Source organism: Furipterus horrens, unplaced genomic scaffold, assembly GCF_987537825.1.
Source record: "Furipterus horrens unplaced genomic scaffold, mFurHor1.1.pri manual_scaffold_10, whole genome shotgun sequence".
NCBI lineage: Eukaryota > Metazoa > Chordata > Mammalia > Chiroptera > Furipteridae > Furipterus > Furipterus horrens.
This window is the reverse complement of record NW_028327180.1, coordinates 17,580,001-17,605,410: the sequence shown is the minus strand read 5'-3', so window position 1 is coordinate 17,605,410 and position 25,410 is coordinate 17,580,001. Positions and strand designations below refer to the sequence as shown.

At 33.2% G+C, this 25,410-nt stretch overlaps 1 protein-coding gene across 1 annotated transcript in view; it reads left to right on the top strand.

The window, feature by feature from the left end:
• LRBA (LPS responsive beige-like anchor protein) overlaps positions 1-25,410 on the top strand; it is a 530,437-nt gene that overhangs the window by 199,100 nt on the left and 305,927 nt on the right. Inside the window, exon 37 of the mRNA XM_090287960.1 lies at positions 24,513-24,679. Coding sequence (XP_090144086.1) covers positions 24,513-24,679 — 167 coding nt within the window. The remainder of the gene's footprint in view (positions 1-24,512; positions 24,680-25,410) is intronic.

Here is a 25,410-nt window from a genome sequence, read left to right as displayed (position 1 = left end):
TTACAACTGAATTCAGATCTAGGCAATTTATCTCTTAATTTCTAATCTATGCTTTTGATTCACATTCATTAGATTTCTACAAAATGTGTGAATAGGATTTATTTCTGCTATATACAGTAACTTTATTTTGAGCTATTTAATTTTATGCTTTATCTAGTACAGTTTTTCATTTTAATCTTTCCCTTGCTTTGAGATTTATAATACTGTAATGTTATAAAGCATGATATAATAAAATACCTGAATAAAAATAAGTTTTTCCAAAAAATAAGTTATTGTTACCTAAGTTTTTAGTGGAGAAGATAGATTTGTTCAGCTATTCCACACAAGAGTCACTTTTAAGAGAACAGACATATATTTTTGAGTTACTGGTTTTATTTTTACAGAAAAAAGAATTCCCTTTGTTTATGCCACAGAACTGAATTGATTGAGGCACGTTCATGTTTAATATATTTTTAACTATATTGCTCTTAAATCTTGAATAATACTCTACAGGATGAAGCATATATTTTCCTAGACAGCTTATATTCTAAAGGTTATCTATATTCAGCCTTGAATTTATGCTGTGAATTCTTTAATAATGTATCTGAACTTTATCTACTGCTAGTTACTTCCTCCTGAAAAAAAGAGATGTTGTCATGTATTTAATATACCATTTGTGGTTGTAAAGTAGCTGACTTGTTTCATTTATTATCAAGGGATTGATGACAGTGTAGATCTGAAATGCACAGCTCTGTAGTTCATTGTGTGATTATCTTTGGAGTGGGATATCCTTGACATCTTCTGCTTTTGATTTATGTAGAGGTTCCTTGGATGTCATGACATCATTGATTAGATGTACATCTTAACCTTATTTTTTAATCTTACAGCTGTAAACAGAATGTTTATTAAAAAATTATGTTGTGTATGACATTGGACCCTGTCTTGTAAATGTGGTGCACTTGTAGGTGTACACAATACATTACAATCTTTTTGTTATAAAATTTGTCTACCAAAGTTTAGTTTGTTTAAACTAATGTGATATATCTCTAAAGCATGAGATCAAGATTATCACACAATAATTTAAATTTTAAAGTGGCTAATTTTATGTGAATTTCACTTTGACATTATTTTAAAAAGTATTCGTGAGTTTGTGAATATGTTGAGTATATTGAGTATTGCAAAAACTTAAAATAGTTTGTTTTAACTGAACTGTTAGACACTATAATCCTTTTGGATTAGAAAATTAGGATAAGAACCATGTTGGAGGGAAAATTGAGACTAGTTTGCAACATAGTGAAGGTTTGACTTTTGGGGTACTGTGGATAGACATAGTTGGTAGCAACTTGGTAATATACATTTAATGCCTAGATAAGATATACCTTGAAATGAGTTATATTTCAATGTTATTAGCTGATAGATAGTTGTAATTGTAGTGCCACTGTGCTTGAATCACATACGCAGAGGAAAATAATAGTACCAAGCCATCTTAACCATGGAGTTTTGCTGAATTCCTTGCCAAGTATCCAGTTGAACAATATTCCATTTATGCACTTAAACTTTATTAGGTGTTTAGTACCTCCCAGTCATCCTACTAAATTTCTCTAGAAGGCTTGAATTCCCATAACCCAAATAAATTATTTAATTCATACTACCCTCACCCCCAAAGAAAACCAAATGCTCCACTCCACTCATATTGCCATGTGAAGCCCTTAACTTGTATTTGTTACAAATTAGATCGTAGCAGCCCTGACTGGTGTGGCTCAGTGGATTGGGTGTCCTGCAAAGTGAAAGGTCACAGTTGGCTTCCCTTCAGGGCACTTGTCTGGCTTGTGGGTCAGATTCCGAGTTGGGGGGATGAGCAAGAGGCAACCGACTTGCACATTGATGTTTTTCTCCCTCTCTTTCTCCTTCCCTTCCCCTCTCTTTAAAAATAAGATCTTTAAAAAAAGTAGATCTCATCTGATTGTAATGAATGCTGAATCAATCACCAAACTAATCAATACATAATGCCGCCCCCCCCCCCCGTCCTATTAGAGAGCGGCCAATCTGATTGGCTGTTTCTTAGAGCCCTTCCCTACTCTCACTTCTCAAGACTCTACTTACTCACTTATGTCTCTTCTTTTGTGAATCAGTCTTCCTTTTCCAGTGAGAAAGCACAGGAACATGTTATAATAGCTTTATCTTTAAGTAAACGAAAAGCAAACTCAGAACCTGCTTTTGATTCCACTCTCCTGTCTCCTATTTTTCTGTCATTCTAGTAGTCAGTCTTCAAATTAGTTTTCCACACATGCATTCTCTCTCTCCCCTCTGAGCTTTGTCAGGGAGCTCGGGCTTCACGCCAGCCAGACTTCTAGCCCACTGCCTCTCACTCCCCTGTGGAATTTCTTGAGATCACCAGTGACCTCTACAACCAAGCCCAGTATTCGTCTGTCTTTGTTTTCATTATAATAAACCTCATCTCAATATCTGACGCTGTTGACTGCTCTCTTCTGTCTTGACTTTTATGGGACTCCTCTCTTTGCTCATCATTTCACTATGCCCTTTCTGGTGTCTTTTTATCACATGTCCATAGTGCCTGGTGCATTGCCTTATACATAGGAAGAACTCAGTAAATAATTGTTCAGTTAATGAATGCTAATTACAGCCTACACATTTGGATTCTTTTTCTGTTTAAAAGTGTAAATGCTCGTTCTCTATGGACAGAAAAAGGATTAAATTAAGTGAGAAAGGCCATGGCAGAATTATTTTCTACCCTATGACTCACAAGAGTAATAGTTTATAATGTTATTTCAGATTGCCATGATTGGTGGCTCTCAAATTACAGGTTTGAGCTCCTCAGTCCAAAAAATGCTGATTGTGCTAGAAATGAAAGAATAAATAGTTTAAACTATAAAATACAGGTTAGCACACTTCACATGAAAAAATTGCAAGGAATATTGTTTGCATTGTCTGAGCTTCTCTCTGGTGGTTAAGGGTAACCCTAATTTGAACCTGTGTTAACAGGGTTTTAGCAGGAACATGGAGCTAGACAATATATTCAGGTTTTAGGCTCCACTATTTATCAGTTGGAAAGGCTTAGGAAAAACTTATTGAATCTCTTAGTCTTAGTTTCACTTCTATAAATGGATATAATGAAACCTTAATTAAAGGTGTATTGTGGAGAGTAAAAGTTTATAATGTGGGTTAAAACACATTGTAAACTGTGTTAGTGATTGTTATTATTATCATTTTTGTGGCTAGCATAGCCAAGTCAGCATCTTCATTTGGGAAATTTAATCTAAATTAAAGCTTTTCAGAGGAATGGCACATTCGTTAATTATTTGAATTTAGATTAGTTTTATGTTCTGAATAATTTTGGCATTTTGTAGATTGTAACTTAAATTACGAAACACAGGATTTCTGATACTCCTGCCCTTTATTTTTTGTTAGTTTTTTCCCCCTTCATTTCTGTTTTAAACTGCTTGTTTAGAATACAGATAAGCATGACGTTTTCTTCTGAGACCTATTAAGTTATCTGTAGATCCTTTTTCTGAAAATAAATTTTCTAGTATTTTATTTTCTAAAATCTATTTTCTAAAAGCTATTCAAGGATTAAATAGCTGAAATAATATTTGTGAGATCATTATAATTAGCATCTGATTAATAGTATTTTTTTCTTGATCTCAAACTATTAGATACACTATATAAAATCTAAACTTCAGGTAGTTTACCAATTCTGCTATATACTAATAATTATTTTCTTAATTGTTTTTATCTAAATTATGGGAACAATTTCTGATGATTTTGTAATATAATTGCAGTTCATATATTTGTCTCATGATTTCTTCCATCAAAGCATGAAGAAGTGAATTATTGAAAAGATCAAAATACATTTGTTTGCTTTCTGTCAGAGTTCATATCCACAGCCAACCTTGATAGAAGACCAGAATGATTTAGACAAGTTTGCTTTGGAGATTCATAACATATGCTTGCTGGACAGAATTGAGTTATCTCTGCTCTGGAGAGTAAGTTATTGTAGCAGGAGCTGACAGAGATGAAGATAACTGAGGGAAATTCAATTACCTTTTAGTGTTTTCTTTCTAATAGGATTCTTAATGTGAAAAAGATCCTTAGATGATGCGCCTCTGTTACTTGTGAGATCTGCCTTGATACCTGTTTCCAGAAAACCATGAACTTTCAGTTCCAGGCCATCATTTAGTATGAAATAGGCAGCTTACTGTTAAAGAGTAGTTTTGATTGAAAGGTCTTACTTTTACTTGATGTCATTGACTATCTTATATTCACTGACTACCCTCTGTGGTTTTCTTTAACAAGGTATATATAATTTTAATAGGTTAGGAGTTATTTTTGTCTCTCTTTTGGGTCATCTCTTTAGAAGTTACGTTTTAGCTTTTCATTGTTCATATATTTATATTCCTCTAATTATCTTATATTGAAGCTGGGTAACCTTGTTAAATGCTGGTAGAATTCCCCAGCTTCCATTTTCAGTTTTCTTTTTCGTTCTGTGATACTTTTTGCTAGAATGTTTACTTTCTCACCTCCTTTTCTTTTCTGTGTCTTGCTGCCTGACTTCTCTTTCCTTTTCCTTTACAGTCCTAGAACAAATAAATTAAAAATATTCTCTTGAATATCATTAATGACCTAATTATGCTGCCCAGTGGCTCTTTTACATTACTTCATCTCCTGGTTCTCTGCATCATTTGACATTGATGACCAAGACCTCCATTTTTATTTATTTATTCTTTTGGCTTGACTTTTTAACCCAGTGTTTTTCTGATTAGCTTTTTACTTTTCATGGTTCTCTTTGTAGTTTTATCTTTCCATTTTTTATTTCTTTTACCAAAAGTACAGATTTTTAAGAAGAATACCTTCTTGGTACTCTTTAACTTTTTGTGCTGCCTCATAAATATCGTATAATGTCAGTATTGTCTAAAACCTCTATATAGAAGACATTAAATATTTTTAAATTTCTTATATAATAAATGTCTTCTATAGATAATTTAAAATTTAAAAACATCATAAGCACACATGTAGTGAAAAGACCTCTTTTAACCTATTGCTGGATGACTTTTCCCTACTCACACTTATAGGAAACGATTGTTAGTTTTTTGTGTTTCTTTATGCACATATTTATAACTAGTAATATATATTCCCACCCCCATTTCTTTATACAAATACTAACATATCTATAATCTTCTATTTTTTTGCTTTCTAAACTTAATTTTTGGAGCTCTTTTACATTCTCATCAGCAACATGTTTTCTAATAGAACATGTTATCAAATTTTTAAACTTGTAATTCTCATAGATTATACACGGCAGTATGTAGATTTAATTTGTATTTCTCATTGTGGTTTTAACTTATATTTATGCTTTTTATTAGTGAATGTGATTATCTTTGAAGCTTTTTTATTTCCCTTTCTGGGAACATACTGTTTGCCTTTTCTGATGGATTGTTTTCTTACTGCTTTATAGAAGCTCTACATATATTAAGGAATCAACTTTTTGATATATGCTACAAATATTTTTAGCAGTTTGTTGAATTAGGTATGATGGGTATTTTGTTGGACTGTAGAAGTATTTTAAAAAACGTTTTTGTTGAATTTATGAATATTTTCTTATGACTTGAATTTCTGGTTGGTAGTTGGAAAGATCTTCTGCAAGCATAGATTATAAAGGAATTTCTTCATGTGTCCTCTAATATTACTACAGTTTTATTTTTTACATTTTAATGTTTTATTTATTTGGAATTTATTTTAGGATAAACTATGATATGAATTCATTTATTTTTTTATGACAGCCTAGTTTTTCTTATGCCATTTACCACATAGTTCAAATTTTCTTTTCTGATTTGAGATATCACTTTATCATATATTAGATGCCTATATGTTTTGGGGTCTATTTATCGTATTCTGTTTTGGCTATTGGTCTGTGATTTAATGTCTGTTGTCAAACTTTTGAAATTATTGAGGTCTTAAAATGTATTTCAATACTCATAGCACTATGCTTCTCCCTTCCCATCTTGTGTTTTTATTTTTTTCCAGAATTTCTATGTGTAGTCTTGTTTATCTAATATTAGATTCAGCTTGTCTGGTTCAAAAAAACATTTCCATTTGACTCTTTTGGACTTTGCAGATGTGCAGTCATGCCATCTGCAGATGTTGATAGTTTTTTCTTTTTTTCCAACTTCTATTCTTCTAATTGCTTTTTCTACCTAATTGAATTGCTTATTCAGTTATTATTTAATAATAATAATAATTTCTTGCCACTTGATTCTGTTTGCCTTTTGTTTTATTGATAGTGGCAAACTCAATGAAAGGTTGGAAATGTACACTTTGTCCTAAATGACCATAGACCGTAGTAAAAATCTGGAGTTCTGATAAATTTTTTTAAAAATTATTTTTTAATTACAATCGACATACAATATTAGTTTCAGGCATACAATGTAGTGATTGGACATTTATATGTGTTACGGAGTGGTCACCCCAATAAGTCTAGTACCCATTTGAAAAAGTTCTGGTACTGTTGAAGAGAACTTGTTGGAATAACTTGAAGTCTCTGCCTTAATCATCTTTCATTTTTTGGTTTTTAAACTTCTGTCAGATTTTCATCATGTAGTACATGATACATAACTTAGTGTGAATTTATCTCATTTTTTCATGTATCCAATACTATTGCAATTAATACTTTGCTCTCCTGCAGCAAGCCATTTTCACAATATGAAATCAGGTCAATACAGAAATGTTAGTCTATGAAAATGACTTTCAGTTAAGTATTGTCATTTTGAAAGAGAAGTGTTATTATCAATTGTAAAATAAAGCAGTTGAATATAATAATTTTCATGGATTGATGCCATCTTATTATTATTATAGGTTTACCTAATGCTTATCAACTTCCTACAACTTACACTCTTTCACTTTCTGTAATCATACATAATGTAAATTTATTGATTTTTGTGCTGCTTCTTGAACTTAGTCTGTGATTAATTTCTTTATAGTTGTATAAGAACTATAAGTATATGAACATTTCCATATATCTTTTATTTAGATAACCCCAAATAAATTTTTATTGATTTATTTAATTATTATGAAAATAAAAACAACAAAAGTATTTTTTAAAAGTAGAATTCAAATACATCCCAGAATATTAACCTCGAGCTTATGATTTACTTAGTGTAGCCTATAAGATGCGTAGTAAATGGCAGTATCAATTATTAGAGTGCATCACCATGTAATAATTTTGAAATTCCTTTCATTCGCTTTGATAGAAAATTCTTGAAACTAAATCTTAAACATGTGTTCTTTCTGTTTATTTTGCTTTCTTCTACTGACTTAACATATTTGTTACTATGTGCATGTAAAATTGGTAGAGTGCAAAACAAGTCTGAGCTATTTAAATTTAGGTGAATGGCAAACATTTTAAAACCTTTGTCCAGTTTTTTATTTAGGTTTCCATTGCTGAATTGAATTCCCTGTTTTGTCTTTAGTGGTTGAAATGAAATGTAATTGGATTATTATGATGCCTTTTTTTATTACTTTTAAAGTAGATTTGTAATTATGAGACAGTGCAAAGTATTTTTAAGTAAACTTCCCATTTATGCTTTTCTATTTGTCTTCTTTGCTCTTCTTCGTCTTTTTATTTTATACTTTATTTTTTCCTGTAGACTTTTTGCTCATATTTGATCATCTCATCTTAAAAAGTAACTTGAGAGATGAATGGTCACAGTTTTTGAAGCTAAAATGAAACCATTCTGTTTTTCATGATGGTTCTACACTGGTGATTAATGCACCCTATTGTCTTGTCATATTTCTTTTTTGATATACAATTTGCATAATCAATTGTCATTTCTGAAGAGATGGTTGATTAGTAGATCTTGAGTCATCATAGCAAAGTATTAGCATGGCAATTCTCATCCCAGCTTTGGTATTTTCTTGTAAGCATTATGGTTTTAGACATCCTTCTTAATCTCTTTATATGTGTCTCTCCATCTATAGGGCAGGAATAGGGAAATGGTAAGCTCGACAGTATGATTTTAAAATTATATTTTTTCTGTCATGATTATTTTATTTTATAGTAAAATGATGTTGATAATCATAAAAGTGATAGCACACTAGCATTTAACTAAAGGAATATTCTAGTATCCTGGTCCTTTTTAAATCACTATAGTTTGAGTACCCATTCAATGAGGTCACATAATTACTACGGTACAGTTTAGCATAGTTTTGACCTGTCTTGTCAGATAATCTTGGGCATTATTCTTGGCTCTGTCATTTACTAGGTGTGAGAGCTAAGACACCATTGTATGTTCCATACTGTTGAGTCAGCTCCGACTCCTGGTGACCGTATGAATGAGGGATGTCCATGGTGTGCTGTCCTCAGCGGCCCTGCTCAGCTCCTGTAGACTCAGGCCCATGGCTTCTTGTGTGGAGTCAACCCTTCTGGTAGTTGGTTCTTCCTCTTTTCCTGCTGCCTTCTGTTTTTCTCATCATCATTATCTTTTCCAAAGAACCCTGCCTTCTCATGATGTGCCTGAAGTAGGACAGCTTCAATTTTGCTTTTTTTTTTTTTTGCCTTTTTCAGACTTAATTTGCTCTAGGACCCACTTGGTTGTCTTTCTGGCGATTCAAGGTATGTGTAGAGGCTTCCTCCAACACCATATTTCAGATGAATCAGTTTTTTTCTGTCAGCCTTCTTCACTGTCCAACTTTTGCATCTGTACATAGAAATAGGAAACATGAGGATGTGATCTTAGCCTTGATCTCTAAGGACACATCTTTGTTCTCAGTGATCTCTCCTAATTCTCCTCTTGCTGCCCTTTTGCGTCTCATCCTTTTTTTGCTTTCTTGGCGCAGTCTCCATTGGAATTGACCAAGCCAGGTAAGCAACATCTGTAACAATTCAAATGTATTCATTGTCAGTGTTAAAGTTGTTTACTTCTTGTTGTCATGATTTTCGTCTTCTTAATGATCAAATGCAATCCTGCTTTGGCACTTTGTTCTTTCACCTTGGTCAGAATTCATTTCCAATCATTGTTACTTTCTGCCAGTAAGATGGTGTCATCTGTTTATCCAGGTTGCTGATATTTCTTTGACCAGTTTTCACTCTTCCTTCCTCTGAGTCCAGCCCATTTTTTTGTATATTTTTCTTTGTACAAATTAAATAAGGAGATAAAATGCATCCTTGCCTGTAGAAAATTATTCTGTCTCCCTATTCTGTCCTGAGAGTGGCTTCCTGTTTACAATACAGGTTATGTATCAGGACAGTCAAATGCTGAGGCCCACCCATTTCTTTCAGAGCGGCTCATAGCTTTTCATGACTGACACAGTCAACGGCTTTATTGTATTCTGTAAAACATAGACTAACCTTCTGGAATTCTTTGAAGCTCTCCGCTATTAACAAATGTTCACAGTTAGGTCTCCAGCATCTCACTTTCTTTTCTGGATCCAGCTTGCACAGCTGGCATTTCTTGCTTCATGTTACACAGAAGCTTTTGTGCATCACCTTGAGCATCACTTTACTTGACATTGCCCTCTATTGCCTCATTTTAAAATCATGGTATTAGCGGTGTCTGCCTACAGTAATTTTGTGAAGAGTAGATGGGATTTGACAAAGTGCCTGCTACTGTGACTCCATATTGTATTCAATAATGCAGCGATTATTGTTTATATAAAACTGAGAGCATTCATTTCTCTATTTAAGTAAACTCTGTCAATATCCAAAGAATGCTTATATGTCCCAGAGTTCATCTGGGACTCTCCACTTTGCCATAGGGGATGGATCCAAACTACTGCTGTGTCTTACCATCATAAAGTGGCTTTTCCAACAATGGTAGAGGACGTAACAATGCAGAAAAGGAAAATAAAACTCAATACTGGATATTACACCTCCTGGAATTCATAGGTCATGATTCTGCATAGAAGGTTTCTGCATGACCCTTTCTTGACCTCTTTCTCTTTAGCAGTTGTCCCTTTGCCATGTTGCAGGGGCTAGTTCAGCTCCCTGACATAGAGAGCTTTTTCAACCACTTTTATTCTTATTATAGTTCACTTGACCTGCCTTTAGTCTTAAAGAGGAAAGAATATTGGTTCTTAGACTAAGGTTTGCCTTTCTTAGGTTGAATGACAATGGGACTCTCAAATTCCTTAAAGAAAATTCCCATCCCAGTCTACCATGTATTTTCTGGTATATATTGTATACCTGGATAACGCAGTGATTTTACTTCTCAGTATATTTCTAATGCTGGCATATTCAGTCTGGAATGCACTATTTTTAGAGATTCTTCCAGAATGTGTTTTAACTCGTTTCACTTTATATTTTAGCTTTTTGATAATGGCCAGATTAAAAGCTGGCCTCAGAGCATTTTTGTTCTCAATCTTCTATGGGTAACTTTTGAACAGACCATATACGTAACTAGACAGAGTGCATGCATAAGAAAGTATAATAATTTTTAGAGTTATTTGTGAAACTAAAAGAGCTATCATTTTGGGGGCAAAGGAAGACCACTTTTATATGAGCTGATGTTTCTGCCTTTGTTTGAAATTATAAGTGACGCTTCTCTAGCTTCAAATGACAGAGCTATATTACTGTGTACTCCATTGAAGATGGGAAGCTAGAAAAAAGCACAGGAAATATAGCATAGGTAAAATTTAACTCCTACCTGTGAGCAGCACTGATCAAATTATATCCAAACTGAAAAATATTTTTTACTTCATTATTTTCTCAGTATATTCTAATAATATAAAATATATTCTTCATAGAGAACTGGACCTCTTAATACTATTAAAATATCTTTTCCAAGAAAAGGTTTGAATATAGTCCTCATAGATTTTAATTTATGATATATCATAATTATCTTAACAGTTGACCAAATCATGGGTCACTGTAAAAATTGCCTTTCCTTAATGAAGTTTAAAATAAAGATAGATAAGAAAGACACTAAGGGAATTTAAAATCTTCATAGTGTATTTCATATAATATTTATCACTTAGAACTTGCGCTTATGAAATTAGAATATTGGTTCTGTTATAATTTATTCGTACAGCTGTTCATATAAGATGAAGTATTTTGTTGATACAAATAGTTTCCTTCTATTCACCTATTATACTAGTGCTACTTAAATGTGGTCGGTTGCCTGAACTGCTTCTTACTAGTCCACAAAGAGATAACTCTAGATTGAATACTTATTTAGAATATTTTATAGCTTGAATGTCTGGCAGTGTCAGATTATTTCAAAAAGTATCAGTTCTCAGTGTATTTTAAAAAGTAAAATCAAAAACTTGTTCTTCATTACAGATATTTTGAGAAGCAATACCTAAAAGCCAGTTGATACTCAGATGTGTTATTTTGAATTAGTCTGGTACTATATTTGAATAACAATTAAGGATGGTCCAGCAATATAACAATAGTCAGCTAAGCAATATAAATAGAGTCAACTATTTATATGTTAAATTATTTATGTTAACCTTTGAGGGATAATTTTTTATGGAAGAAATTGTTAAAAATGTGTTAGGTACCAAAGAAAATACAAACAAGCATATATCAGGGTATTTAAAAAGAAAGGGCTTTGGCAATTACATGTCTTATTCTGTTATTCTTATCCACTTTATAAAAAGATATTTATCTGAGCTTGTTCTTTTAGTTGTGTTTTTTTTGCCTTTTTATTGTGCTATTTTTATGTTTTTTTTTTTTTTAATCTTAAATGAGCCATTTGTTCTTGGCTGTTCGTTACTTGGTCTTAAATTCCTGTGTAACGCTCCTTGATTCTACATAGTTCTTTTTCACTTCTCCTAAATACACAATATATAATATATCTCTTCTAGCAGTATCTCATATTAAAATTATTTGTATTCCTCTCTCAACACTGAATGGTAGGAGAAAGGGACTGTTAGCTTCTTGACTAAGCCTACAATATATGTTAGGTGTTACTACTATATGCCTGGTAACGTTTTAATTGTTTCATATCTTTTCTTTGCTATTTCTGAAAAACATATCACATTATACCCTTTTTTAATATGAGGATACCGAGGCACAAGGGTTTTAAATAACTTGCACAAGTATGAATGTGTCAGAACCAAGATTTAAACTCTGGTTGTCTGTTTCTAGAGTCGGTGCTCTTTACCACAGCTTGAATTATGGTTTACATAAGAATGAAGTAATCACTGCTTTTTGTTTTTGTGTTCTTGTTTGTTGTCGAATTACTTTTTATTTGAAGTTTAAGCATAAGACTTAACCTATTTGTAAATAGTATATATATTTAGTCATATTAGCCTAAAATAAGTAAGAGACCCTAGTTTTGTATGCTTAAAAAAAAATCTATTGATTAAATTTGCTAGGTTAAAAGACGATAGGATTTGATTAAGATCATTCTGCTCTTGTGCAAATTAACAAAAAGTAAAGCTTAAGAAATTAAAGCTTCTTGATTTCCCTCTCTGTGTATGTGTATAATTACTATATATTATATTATATGAAGATATGTTACTGTCTTATGACTTCAAAAAATGTAATTTTTTGTGTTTAACCCTACCTGTTGTTTGAATCAAGTTAATTTTATTGATCACAGATACTAAGCACATCTTATTTACCAAACTAATATATGATATATTCAGGCATTGTTAAAGAAATCAGCTTTTGGTATTTACCTAAGAAATTTGTGTTGTTTTAATTGTTAATAAGTAAGTGAAGAAAAATAAAAACAAAACTATGTGGGAATTGATACACAGGTAGAAACTGTAGCCTTCTTAGTGTAGTCTCATGTTTTCAAGGACCAGCTAAAAGCATTTTTAAAACGAGTTTTTATTTTATTATCAAAAGCCTAAGGTAAAAAATTAGAACCTACATTATTTTTCAAATTATTTAAAAATATTGTTTGAAGAAGGCAATTTGTAGAGATAAGAACCCAACACATTGTATCTAGTCCATTAAAACAATAAGAAATGGGAGAGATACTTTGTTTTGATAAGTGATCTGCCTGTTTTAACCTTGAATGCTATTATCGGGAGGGATGATGCTATATCTATTTCATTGGCTTAGGCTTTTTCATACTGAGAGCAATCAATACTTTGAGTCGTTGGATGACAGAAGAATCACTTCAGAATTAAAGGTGGCTGTCACACATTGTCATTGGTTGACTTTCCTTTGCTATTGAGGTTTTTAAGCTTTCATTTTTCCAAGTCTGTTTTTCAGGAGTCTTTGTAAGATTTCTGTGGATAACCTTTATTTTTTTTCCTGATGGACTTTAAATCTGAGTTAAAGGGATCAAGTGCAAAGACCTCCAAAAGTGAAATATCGAGAAGTTGCTTAATTTTCTGTCCCTCAGGTGATTTCCCTTTTAAATGGTTTCCTGTGAGGCAAGTAATTTATAGTGTGACTTTGAGACAAATTGGGAGGTAAGGTAGTACATTTAAGTGTTCATCATAAAGTATGGTTAGTTAATTAAAAATATAATACTCTGTAGCCATGAAGAAGAAAGAAGGTAGAACTGTTTGTCCTGACATGGAATGATATGTGGTTTGATTCCACTTACTCTACATAGGAGCTGCATTTTACTGTTAATAGTGACTTTCTTTTATTTTATATAAGTATTTGCTTTCTGATTTGTTTTTAAAAACAAGTATGTTTAAAAAATATTTAAAGCACAAACTTTGTAAAACTAATATACTTTAATGGTCTAGTTAAATTAAATGTTACTAAATTAGGAAAAGGGCCTATATAATATTTTTAAGATTTTAGCTTTGAAGTGCTTAACTGAAATTCATTTTTATTTCACAACAATATGCAAACTTAATGAAAATTTGGTTAATAATCTTTCTCATAAAACAGACTGAAACTTAATTCTACGAGCAGTGTGCATTTAACATGATTGATTTACCTTCTTCTGTTGATATGTAAAGAAAATGGTTATAAGAAGCCCTTTAATTTCTAGATAATTAAAACCTCTTTTTTCTTCATTAAGCTAAATAGTGTAATACTGGTCTGATTTTATGGAATGACTTAGTTTTTTTTAATATTTAAGGTTTTTTTTTTTTAGCATTGTAATTTTTTTAAGCCAAATTTTGTGATTTAACTTGGTATTTTTAGTTCAATATTATGCTTGTGAAATTCATTCAGTTAGTTACATCTTCCTATTTTATTTTCAGTGCTGTATAAGAGTTTTCCATTACATGAGTAGACCATTAATTTTCTATAATCTCTTCTGTTTATTGGCAGTTAGGTTGTTTTTAGTTTTCAATTGTTATGAGTGTTCTTTTGACCATTTTATGAGTCTTTTGGTGTGCATGCTCATGCATTTTGGTAGGGTGGAATTAATTAATGTAAAATACTCATGTTTTTATTTTTAATAGGTATTGCCACACTGTTTTGCAACAAACAGTGTGTACAACTCCTAACATCAGTGTATAGCTGTTCCCATTAATTTACATTCTCATCAACAATTGATTAGTGATATTTTTATTTTAGAATTCTATTAGTTGTGTAGTGTTACCTAATTGTATTTTTATTTATGTGTGAAGCTGTACATCTTTTCTTCTGTTTGTTATATAGTATCTATTTTTTTACTTTTGTGAAGTATTTGTTTGTCTCTTATCCAGTGTTTTATTGGTTACCTCTCCTCTATTGATTTGAGGAGGGCATTTACCTATTTGGTATATGAGCTTATTTTTGCACATGAGTATTTTAACTTTCTTCCCTGTCATTGCCTTGCCTATTCAATTTCTAAAAACTTATTAAATAAGCTTTATTAAGGTATATAGTTTATGTGTAATAAGATACACCCAATTAAATATACAGTTTGATGAGCTTTGACAAGTATGTACACCTGTATAATTGTTATATTCAAGATACAGACAATTTCCATCATCTCAGAGAATTCCCTGGTGATTCACTGTGGTCAGTTTCTCCACACATACATACACTCAACCTTGAGCAACTGCTTATCTGGTTTCTGTTGTTATAGTTTTGCATAATGTACAATTTCATATAAATGGAAATCTGTAATAGGTGTTCTAATGTCTGGATTCTTTTGGTTAGCATAAATATTTAATATTCATCCACATTGTTGTGTGTGTCACTTATTTGTTATTTTTCATGGCTCAGAGGTGTAACTCTGTTTATCCAGTTGTCTACAGGTGGATATTGGGTCATTTCCAGTGTTCAGCTCTATGACTAAAAGAACTGTGGGCACTTCATGTAATATAATTTTTTGTAACTATGTTCTTTTTGAGGAAATATCTAGGAGTGAAATTTCTAGATGCTGTTGTAAGTCACATTTAAGTTTACAAGAAACTGCCAAGTAATTTTCTAAAGTAGTTGTAGATTTTATACTCCAACCAGCTAGGTAGGTATGGCAGTTCCATTTGCTTTACATTCTTACTAATATTTGGTATTATCAGTCTTTTTTAATTATAGCCCTTTTAGTGGATATATTATAATAGCTTTTTGTGGTTTTAATTTAAGTTTTTCTCTTGTGTACTTATTAGTCATTTGTATATCCATTGTGAAGTATCTGTTCAAATCTTTTGCCCATTACTTTAAATTGGTTTGTTCATCTTATTGAGTAGTGAGGGTTCTTTATATATCCTGTAAGGAAACTGTTTGTCAGTTATATGTATGGTGATTACTTTTCCTTTTCAGTTTGTGGCGTACCTTTTCATTTTTCAAATGGTCCCTTTTAAAGAGCAGATTTTATGAATTTTGATTATGTCAAATTTTTCAGTTTTTTTATGGTTATGATTTTTTTTTTATTTTTTAATGTTCACCTGAGGACAAGCTTATTGATTTTAGAAAAAGGGGGAGAGAGGGAGAGACGCACTGATCAGTTTCCTCTTGTACACACCCCAACCAGGACGAGCCCACAACGTTGTTATGTGCCTCGATGGGCAGTCGAACCTGCGACCTTTCATTTTACTGGATGACGCTCCAACCAACTGAGTCACATTGGCCAGGGCTAATTTTCTTTTATGGCTCCTTTTATGATTTCTAAAATGTCTTAAGAATTTTCTGCCTACCCCAAGGTATAAGAATTTTTTCTATTTTTTTTTTCAGAGTTTTAGCATTTTAACTTTTATGTCTAAACTTTTGGTTCATTTTGAATGAAACATTTTGTATATGCAAAAGGCAAGTTCTTTCGTTGTTTTTGTTCCTGCGGGTGGCCAGATGTCTCAGAACCATTTGTTGAAAAGACATTCTCTTTATTCAATAACCTAAGAACGGTCTCGATTTCTAATTGTATAGTATGATTTAAACAATACAAAGTACTACAGTTTTTAATTTTTAAAGAGAATTGTCTTCCTAATATTGTTCTCTTTTGGTCAAAAACATTTTATAATCAGCTTGTCAGTATCCATAAAAATGCATGCTAATATTTTAATTACAATTGTGTTAAACTTATAAAATCAGTTTGAAGTAGATATTTTAACAGTATTGAGTATCAAATTCTGTAAACATTGTATATTTCTCCACTTAATTTAGTCTTTAATTCCTCTTAGCAATGTTTTAAACGATACAGTTTATCTTAATTTTCTGGTTGGTTATTGCCAGTATGTAGAAACACAAATTAATTTTTTGTAATTTCTTGTATTTAAGAAGCTTATTAAACTCATAAGGTTTTATAGATTTTTTCCTAGAAATCTTAAAATTATTATATACATGAACATGACTACAAATGAAAACTGTTACTCCTTCCTTTTCAAACTTCTAATTTCTTTTTGCTGCCTTATTGAGCTGCTTAGGACAGTGGTTTATAGTATTGAATGGAATTCATAAGAGAGCACATACTTGTTTTGTCCCTGATTTTAATTGAATGATTTTCACAGATGCCCTTCCTAAGTCTAGGTAATCTCTTTCAATCCCTAGTTTGTAAAGTGGGTTTTATACCCTTTATCATGAAAGGGTTTTGAATGTTATAAAATTCTTTAAAAAAACTTATTGAGGTGATTTTTTTTTCCTTTTTTTATTATATGGTAAATTATGTTGGTTGATAAACAGTAAATTAACATTGCATTCCATGGAAAAACTTCATTTCTCATGATATACAACCCATTTTTCTAATATGGTTGAATATGAGTATTTTCTTAAGGAGTTTTATGTTTTGTTACACAAATTGTATTAGTTTTTAGTTTTCTGTTCCTGGAATGTAAAATTAGTTGCACTGTATTCTGTAACCTCTATTATCTGAATGAGTTTAAGATTTGTATTATTTCTTCCTTAAATATTTAATATTTTCTAATATAGCCTTTAAGGCTATAAATTTTCCTTTCAGTACTGCTTTAGCCAATTTCTACAAATATTTCTAATTTTATTTGTGACCTTATCTTTAATCCATAGGTTATTTCAGTACAAATTATTTACTTTCAAATTACTTTTTAAACCTTTCAGATATTATTTTTTCACATTAAATATTTAGATAAAGAATCGAAAGGACTTCTAGATTTATATATCTTTGTGTAACTTCCTCTTCTCTAGTAGTCTGTTCCTTCAAATTACTGTTTTACCTTTTCAATAGCCATCTTTAATCTTGTTTCACTTGCAAAAGTTATGGGAGAAATATATCTCTTGGCCTTTGCAAATGTCTTGAGGATAATTGGGGGGTAGCATGTAATCTGAGATCTGGCATGTACTATGCATAGGTAAGCATGTTGAAGGAAATCTGTCACATTAATGAATTATTGAAGACACAAGTTCTAGCTAGTAAAATTTAGTCTTAACTGTTCAATATTTTAGACAGTCATGTACTTTTTAAAAAAGATTTGGGCATATAAATATATCTGTGCTTATACCAAAATTAATTCTTCTAGAAATGATTCTGGGACTACCCATAAGAGAATAATTAAAGATTATTTTAAAAGCTGAGTTTTGAACTAATAAAGATCTTTATAAGGGCAGTGATAAGAGTGATGTAGAGATTTTACTAAAATTGAATGATGTCCTATGAAGTGAGGAAAAGTGGAAGTCACTGATGATGGAAGTAAAAAGCTTGCCCTTTCAAATGTAATAGCATGTTTGGGATAAAAGTGGTGGTTTCAGTTTTGTATATTTTAAACTTTGGGTGTTTTCTGGATGATTAGAGAGTATCCTTCAAATAGACACTTGGGAACAGTTTAGGAAAACAACCAGGCCCGATTTTAAAAATCTGAAACCTAGGTTCAAATTGATAATAATAGATGATGTGGGAGCAGCTGATTTTGCTAAGTTGAATTTCACAAAGCTGTGAGAAAATGCCACCATTTTATAATAGGAAATAATAAAGGCAAAAGTCTGTTACCAAACCAAAGTGGGGTATGGATGTTTCCTCCACTCCCTGCCACCAAAAGGTAAATTCTAGAGGCAGAGTCTGGTGAAAAAGATTTTTCTTTGAATGTTTAATGATCTGGGAGAATGGGGAACTCCCCATCTCAAAACTCATCACCTCCATTTAACCCAGGCAAAAACCAGCTGTCTTCAACAAGACCAAACCGAAGGCAGTGCCCAGAATTTCCACTGCATCTTGAAAGTGTCATCCTTTGGACCCCAGGGTGGCTGCCATGTGGTCATCAGGTAGCTCAGCTTGTTTCCAGCTGCTGTCTGGCTTCAAACTCACCCTGGATGCTGCCTGTGGAGCTGATGCCACCATTGGCCATGTGGTTTTTAGGGTCGCAAGGTCCTATGCTGCTTGTCGGAGTGCATGCTGAGGCTCGGGGGACTACTTCACCAGGTGGGCAAGAGAGAGAGAGAGAGAGAGATTCCCTCCTGGAGGCCATGGTCCATGTGACGGCTAAGGTCATGTGGCCTTTGGAGAGGACAGGAGTATAGGTCCCGAGCAGCACCCACATGCAAGGGAGAGATTTCTTTGTTCCCCTGGATTTATATTAGGTTTGGGTACAGGATTGACTGGTGCTTTCTCAGAATGACCAGTTAACTTACTAAACTTTTGCGTGCTTTGGGTGGGTCCACCTGCCAACCAGTCCCTTCTTTTCCCCACGCTAGACTGGCAGGCCTCTTTTGTCCAGCACCTGGCCTTGCTGCCGCTTTATCTATCACTGTGCATCTGCCTGCCTTCTCTAGCCCCACCCCAAATCTGGAACCGGAAGTGGGTACGAGGGCTTATTTTTACTTCTTATCCAACTCTTGAAAGGCTTGCGTGTGTTCAATGTAAGAACCCCCACCTGCTGCCATCTAGCCTTAGGTGGCGTGGGCCTGCACTATGTTACCTGGGCAATGTTGCCCCGCCCACAGGTGTGCTATGATACATTATTCCTTGGCCGTGGCCTCAGGCAGTTCACGAAGGTATTGTCTGGCAGCAAGCCACGCCCTCAGTGCCCTTTCCCAGGGGTCTGGACAAACTATCAGTATCATGATCACCAAGAAGGGTGATTAGAGAAGTGAGAGGAGGATACTAGAGGAATCTGTCTCATATTTTCTATCTTCACCTGAGGACATTTTTTCATTGCGTTTTAGAGAGAGACAGGGAGAGAGAGAAACATGGATCTGTTGCCTCCTATACGTGCCTGTACTGGGGATCATTGGCGTTTGGACCAGGACTGAACCTGCAACCTAGGCATGTGTCCTGACCAGGAATCAAACAACAACCCTTTAATTGTGGGGTGACACTCCAACCAATGAGCCACATTAGCCAGGATGAGGACTCTGTTTAAGTTTACTTCTCTTTAAGAATGCCAAGGACAAATAGTAAAGTTGCGTAGAGGTGTAGCATCTGGAAGGGAGTACTAAACGTGATAGTGCCTTTATTTTTCTTTTTACATTTTAAAGAGCTAGAAGAGTCACTTGAGTTATAAATTGCCAGTCTAAATTGTTTCTCCTTTTGATTATTTCTTCATATTTTCCCTGCAAGTAAGTGAATTTCTTTTAAGAAGTAGGTTTATTTGTTATCTTTATTTATTAATGCTTTGGTAATAAATTTAGATTTCTTTAGCAATAATCAAATACATTTTAATTGTTAGTTCCCAAGATGCTTGTTTCATTTCTTTTTACATTCAGGTTTTTTTTTGTGGTCATTGTTGCTTAAAACAGGAAAACAGAAAAGTGACTATGAAGTAAAATTAAATGGAAGTATTAGATCTGACCCTTGATATTATTGATAGATGGTTCATTTTGGTAGTTTTCTGGAATACTGTACCTCTATTCAACCTTTAAACATAAGCACACACATATACAAATATATAACCCACCAATAAATAACATTTATTTGATCTTGAAGCAGATATTCCTGATCTGTACTGGACTTTAATGATATATCACATGTAGAATATATCATTTAAAAAAAAAAAGAATGTGTTCAAATTACATTTGAAAGATATTTTAAAAAATAGAAATGAGTTCATTATATTTTTATAAACATTCTTGTTTGTTTTCCTTTTATGTTTTAAGGTCAGATGTGACTCATATTCTGGAATGAGACAGAGATTGATAATCGGAAAAGAATAGCACTTTAATGTGATTTATATCTATAGATTTTGTGTCAGATATGAAAAGTTGCTGTTTAAATGGTAAAGGAGAATCCATTAAAGAACACTTTAAACCATTTTACTATTTAGCTTACCTTGGACTCTTTTTAGGATTATGCCTTTTCAAGCAAACTTTAACAGCTTACAAATGTTTACAAAATGTAACTTGAAAATATTAAATTATTTTTAATATAATAAGCTACTAAATATGGATTTTTGTAATTCTAATAATTTTTAATAAGAACATATATGGTATTTCAGAGGAATATGCAAGCCAGTGATTTTTAAATTTCTATCAATAGTTTTAACGTTCTATTAGGATGTTAGACAAGGGCCAATTATAGATACAGTTGGAAATGTAGTTATAAAAATTCTGCACATGTCTACCCTTGCGTCCTGTTTGTTTCAGTGTATGGTTGGATTGGATATGATGTAACCTCTAAAGTGCTGCCTCACTCTTGAATAAATCTCTGAAAATATAGCATAAGGATTGACATTTTTGCTACATGGAATAATTCACTGTTATCTTCACTTAAACTACTCTCCTTTTAAATGTTTGTTAATCATTCTTTTTTATTTGCTGAAATCATATTTTTGACAAGCTGAACTACCCCTGTGGTTTATTTTGCTGATTCTTTTAATATAGCATGTGACAATTACCCTTAAAGTCTTATAAATTAATCTAGTTCCCAACATGATTTATTTTATCCACATGATGGTTGAGATAAAAGTACTAGTTTTCATTTACCAGTGCTTTTAAAAATTAAACTCGTGGAGGTTGCCCAAAATTTTCTAACTGTTCAATTCTTAGAGCCATTATAATCCTCTCATTTTACAGATGAGGACACTTAGACAAAAGAGCCGAAGTGAGTTAGTTGTCCAAGTCTGACGGGAGATATTACCAAGGATGATACTTGAATCTGATTTGTGTTTTGCCTCCCAGTCTTATCGTATTTCACATATACAGGTTGGGCAAAAGTAGGTTTACAGCTGTGAGTATGTGAGTTTATTCTTGTTTTATATTTATTAATTATTGTATCATTTAGTTGTATTACTTCCATATGAACAACTGTAAACCTACTTTTGCTGAGTCCTGCATAGTATACAAGGGGGGGGGTGTACCCCAAAACCCTGGAATTTATTTATAAAAAATCGTGCATTTATTCTTACATGTTTAAACTTCAGTCACCTTCGAAGTTCTCTCCATTTGATGCAATGCACCTATTGAGATGTTTTTCCACTGCCCAAAACAGTTTTTGAACTCATTGATTTTGATGCCTTTTAGTGCTTCTGCCGTGTTTTTTTTTTGTTTTTTGTTTGTTTGTTTCACCTCTTCCACATCTGCAAAATGTTTTCCTTTGAGGGCTTATTTGGGGAAAGAAAAAGTCGCTCAGAACGAGATCCGGTATATAAAGAGGATGGGGCATGGAGTTTATGTTGTTTTTGGTCAAAAATTGCTGAACACTCAACGTGGAGTGGGCGGGTATGCTCGTAAATTACCCATCATGAAATGGACAAATGAGTTGAAGGTGTTTTCAAAAAAATTCATGGGAGCTGAACACAGCCTTTTACAACAATGCCGACTGCTACACTGATACAGATGGGTTCCTAGGACACTCCTCTAGTGGGGGAAGCCTGTACCACAAGGGGCCCAGCCTCCAGAACTTAATTCTGTTTTTTGGGGGGGGTACCCCTTTGTACATATTCCTATATATAATACTTTGATTCTTAGTGGAAATTTTCAATACTCATTATGCATTTCAGAATCTCTTATACTTTTTTTTTTCCTTTTATTCTCACCTGAGCATATGCTTATTGATTTGAGAGAGAGGGAGCATAACATTGATGTGAGAGAGAAGCATTGATTGGTTGCCTCTCATATGTGCCCCCACCGGGAACTGAACACACAACCTAGGCTTGTGCCCTGACCTGGAATTGAACCCACAACCTTTTGGTTATGGGTGGATGCTTCAACTAACTGAGCCACACCAGCCAGGGCTCTTATACACCTTTTTACTTGTATTTTGTACTTGGGTCAAACTGTACTGCTTCTCTCCTCAAGTTGACCCATGTTTTTCTGACATGCTTTTGCTTTACGGTTCTCTTTATTTCCATCCAAGAATGACTTATCTTCTCAAACTCTTCCAGTTTTTTGTCTTCTTCATAGCATTTTATATATTCCTCTTATTTTTTTGTAAACCTTCATATTAACCATTTTTAGCTTCAGTGATTTAATGTCAATGACATATACTTTTATTACTACTTCCCTCCACCAAATCTAGACAGAATAGGGATTTTCCAGGGCAAAGGCTCTCAAGATAGTGCAACCTTTGATCTCTATAGCCAGGTGTCCTGCACAGACTAAGAGATATTTTATTTTTTATGTATGTACATAAACACTATATCAGTTGGGTTGCTTTTTGTGTTAGGAACACAAAACCTAATTCATACTGGCTGCAGTAAATGAACAAGAGCTTAGAGGTTCTCATAAAAAGTATAAAAAAAAAGTCATTGAATGTCTATAGGTAGGCTGGTCTTTGATCCAGAAGTTCATGATTTCATTTGGAATAAGCTCTCTATTTCTATAATTCTCCTGGCTCTGATCCCTTTTAAGTTTTGGCTTCATCCTCAGACTAGCTTCCCTCATAGTACAGAGAGCTTTCCTCTTTTATACTCGAGGAGTGAGGAAGGAAGTACCAACAAAAATCCTGACCATTTCTTTTAATGCACCACGTAGACCAAGTACCTTCCCTGAGCGAGTCTGGTAGTATGTGCATGATTTTACTCTCATTGGTGTAGGAAAAATTTGGCCCACTCTTGTTGCCGAGGCAGTGCTGGGGGTAGTGTGTGTCAACAATCTATCTGGGTGTTACTGGTACACCGTAGGGGAGGCAGACAGTTACAAGGTATATCACATACATAAGCTAGTAACATCTGTTCCAACATCAAATTTCTGTTACCTGTCACGTTGTGTGTGTATGTGTCTGTGAACTTGCATTTGGAGGGGTGGAGCCCAGTAGATCCTATGAGTAGAATCAGGAATCAACTATACATTAATCTTTGCCTTTCTTATTTTAAGGAATTAGCTAACTAGGTAGTAGTAGAGCATTATAAATGTGACACCACTAGTATGTGAACTCCAGAAGAAAAAAAAATAAACATGTTGGAAACTGGTGATTGTCTCGTATTTGATTATTGCTGAAGAATCCTAAAATGTTTTTTGGCAAAACTGATGTTATCTAAGACGGTACTTTACAAACTATGTGTAAATCAACCGGGAAGATTATAAAACATCCAGATTCCAATTTACTAGGTATGGAGTAGGACTTACAATTCTGAATTTCTCATACGTTTCTCAGTGACATGAGTGCTGCTGGTTCATTTTGCATAGCGATGGCATTTCTAAAGGCGTTGATAACTAGCTCAGTTTACTATTGCAAACCACCATAGCCTTTCTGGACCCCTGCTGTGGCCTTATAACTGGAGTCTCTACTTAACTTCTCTTTTCCCACTATATCCATTCTCTAAGTGGCATCTGTAGGGATCGTTTTAATATATAAATCAGTTGAATCACTCCGCTGCTTAAAACATTCTACTGGTATCACATTGGATTAGAATAAAATCTAAACTCCAGAGCACAACTGCACAGTACTAAATGATGCATCTGCCTAACTCCAAACTCGTGTCCTTCTTCCTCCTCTTCACTTTGCCTGGAGTGCTTTCTGCTATTGTAATGCAGGCTCTTGCATCTTCCCCTGATTAGTTTCTGATTATTGAGGTCTCTGCTGAAATATTAACCGCTTCTGAGCATATTTTATGAATGAATTCAGAGAAATAAGTTCTTGGGGTATTGTACTGACAGGATATTACTAAATCTCAGTTAATTTAGTTAATGAAGAATACAAAAGTAACTTTAAATGTTTGGGTGAAGGTGGGCAAAGGTGGCGGGAAGTGGGAACAACTGTAATAGTGTAAACAATAAGAGATAAAGAAAAAAATGGTTCAATTCATACTAGAGATTATTTCACCATGCATTTTAAAGTTTTTTTTTTTTCCATATTATTATAGGATTAATGGATTTTTTTTTTTCCCCACTCAAGTCACTTTGTGCCCAGTATTCTGCAGACAAGCGAGAGGATGAGAAGATGTGTGATCATTTGATAAGAGCAGCTAAATACCGAGAGCATGTGACAGCAACTCAACTAATCCAGAAAATTATCAACATTCTCACAGACAAGCATGGTGCCTGGGGAAATTCTGCAGTCAGGTAAAGTGATACCTTTAGGATTTGGCCACTGATGTTCTATAAAGGCGTAGATTTAGATAAATGGCTTTGGATATGATTAAGGCCAGATGAAGAACAGAGTAATTTCATTTTCTTTTTTATCATATAGGAATTCAAAGCAGAGGGGAAGGAGAAAACCAGTATGGTACAATTATAGATCTTTGCAGATATTTCATTTCCCTCAACTACTTCTAAAATATATTTACTCATATATTTATTCATTTTGAAGTAAGCTTTCAGGAAAGTAATTAATGTAAGTGATTTTATTAGCTACAGGTATATTTGAATTTATGTAAATAAAATATTTTAAGATTAAGAATCCATTTCCTATTTATACTTTTGAATTTTTAACACATAAATTTGAAAACATAATATTTGTTGTTTCTTAAATTGCATTGCAAATTGTAAGAGTACTATGATATACTATACACTATATCTACCTTCTTTTAAGATTAACAAGTTGAACATGCTAATTTTGATTCTGATCTCTAGAAACAAAATAATTAAATTACCTTCTAGGACTAAGGAACTTAGATTGTAAAATTTAGTCATTCAACTATTTTATACTACAGGTCTTAGAAATATGCTTTTATTTATTTAAGTAATGTTAGTGAAAAAATTCTCTAATTTGGTCATTAGAGATATTTTAATTCCTCATTTCTGTATAACTTTTTCTAGAAGACAACAAGAAAATAGTCAATTGCTTGTATATT